This window comes from Poecilia latipinna, unplaced genomic scaffold (assembly GCF_001443285.1).
Source record: "Poecilia latipinna isolate Pla-1442-1.1 unplaced genomic scaffold, P_latipinna-1.0 Scaffold563, whole genome shotgun sequence".
Classification (NCBI taxonomy): domain Eukaryota; kingdom Metazoa; phylum Chordata; class Actinopteri; order Cyprinodontiformes; family Poeciliidae; genus Poecilia; species Poecilia latipinna.
The window spans coordinates 70,385-71,715 of NW_015113179.1; the positions used below are offsets into that span (position 1 = coordinate 70,385).

Below are 1,331 nucleotides of genomic sequence, written 5' to 3' on the forward strand. Positions count from 1 at the left end.
CTGACGACAACAGTCCTGTTGAATGTAGAACCATTATGCTAAGCTAACAGTCCTGTAGGGAGTAGAACCATTACGCTAAGCTAACTGCTAGCCTGACGACAACAGTCCTGTTGAATGTAGAACCATTATGCTAAGCTAACAGTCCTGTAGGGAGTAGAAAGTGCTCCCTGTTGGCTGTAGGAACAGTTCTCTGTGTTTAGACAGTGCCTTCCTCTCCGCCTCCTCCAGGCTCTGGTTCCTGTGGCCCGATGACGCCAGCCTGCGCGGTAAACGCAGCCGGAACCGCTGCGGCTGCCTGGGGGGCTGCAGGTTCTTTGGGGGAACCAACATGGGTCTAGACTTCTTCAGGCTGGAGGAGCTGACGCCGTCGTCCTCGTCCGCCTTCTCCTCTTCCAGCGCCGAGTCCGACATGAGCTACGGCCAGTCGCTGCTGCAGCCCACCGAGTGGATCGTCACCAAGGAGACGCCCAAAGTGGACGGTGAGTAGCTGAGCATGCTAATGCTACGCTATTGACGGGGAGCTGCTGGAGGAGAACAGGAAGCAGCGGTTCACAGCGGCGAGGTTTTTAATAATCCAAGAGTCAATAATGATCTGCTCTATTATTGATGTAATAATTACTTGGTATTATTTTAGTTATTGGTCTGTGTGGACGGAGTTTACTGGAGAGAAGGTTCAATAGTAACTAATTTCAGCTTTTAATTGATGCTTCTCATTTATTTTTATTCTCAATATATTTTGAAATGTTTAAATTTCTTTAAATTTTTTAATTAAAATTTTATTTTTTGTATTTATTTTATTCTTCCCTTTTCAAATGTTTTCTGTTTTTTATTTGTATTATAAGTGTCACAGTATCATCAGTTTAGACTATATTATTTTATTTGTTTTGATTTTAGACTTTGAAGTTTTAAAACTATTCGACTTATTTTTATATAGCAGTTTTATTGTTAATTTTTTTAATTTGATATTTTGTATTTTCTTACATATTTTTTATTTTTGAGTTTTAATTTTATATTTTTACTTTAAACAAAATATTCTTATAATTTTTAGGAGAATCATTCATGATTCATCCTAAATCATGTTTATTAATAAAACCTGGAAATATTTTATAATGTTAAAGGGAAGAAAAAGATTTTCCTGATTGGTGGATGTGATGTAATTAAAACCAAAACAAGGTGTGTCTCTGTCTCTGTGTCTCTGTGTCTCTCTCTGTGTCTCTCTGTGTGTCTCTGTGTCTCTCTCTGTGTCTCTGTGTGTCTCTGTGTCTCTCTCTGTGTCTCTGTGTGTCTCTGTGTCTCTCTCTGTGTCTCTCTGTGTCTCTCTGTGTCTCTGT

At 39.6% G+C, this 1,331-nt stretch overlaps 1 protein-coding gene across 1 annotated transcript in view; it reads left to right on the plus strand.

Moving 5' to 3' along the window:
* kiaa1109 (KIAA1109 ortholog) overlaps window positions 1-1,331 on the plus strand; it is an 84,961-nt gene that overhangs the window by 28,212 nt on the left and 55,418 nt on the right. Inside the window, exon 26 of the mRNA XM_015041703.1 lies at window positions 229-479. Coding sequence (XP_014897189.1) covers window positions 229-479 — 251 coding nt within the window. The remainder of the gene's footprint in view (window positions 1-228; window positions 480-1,331) is intronic.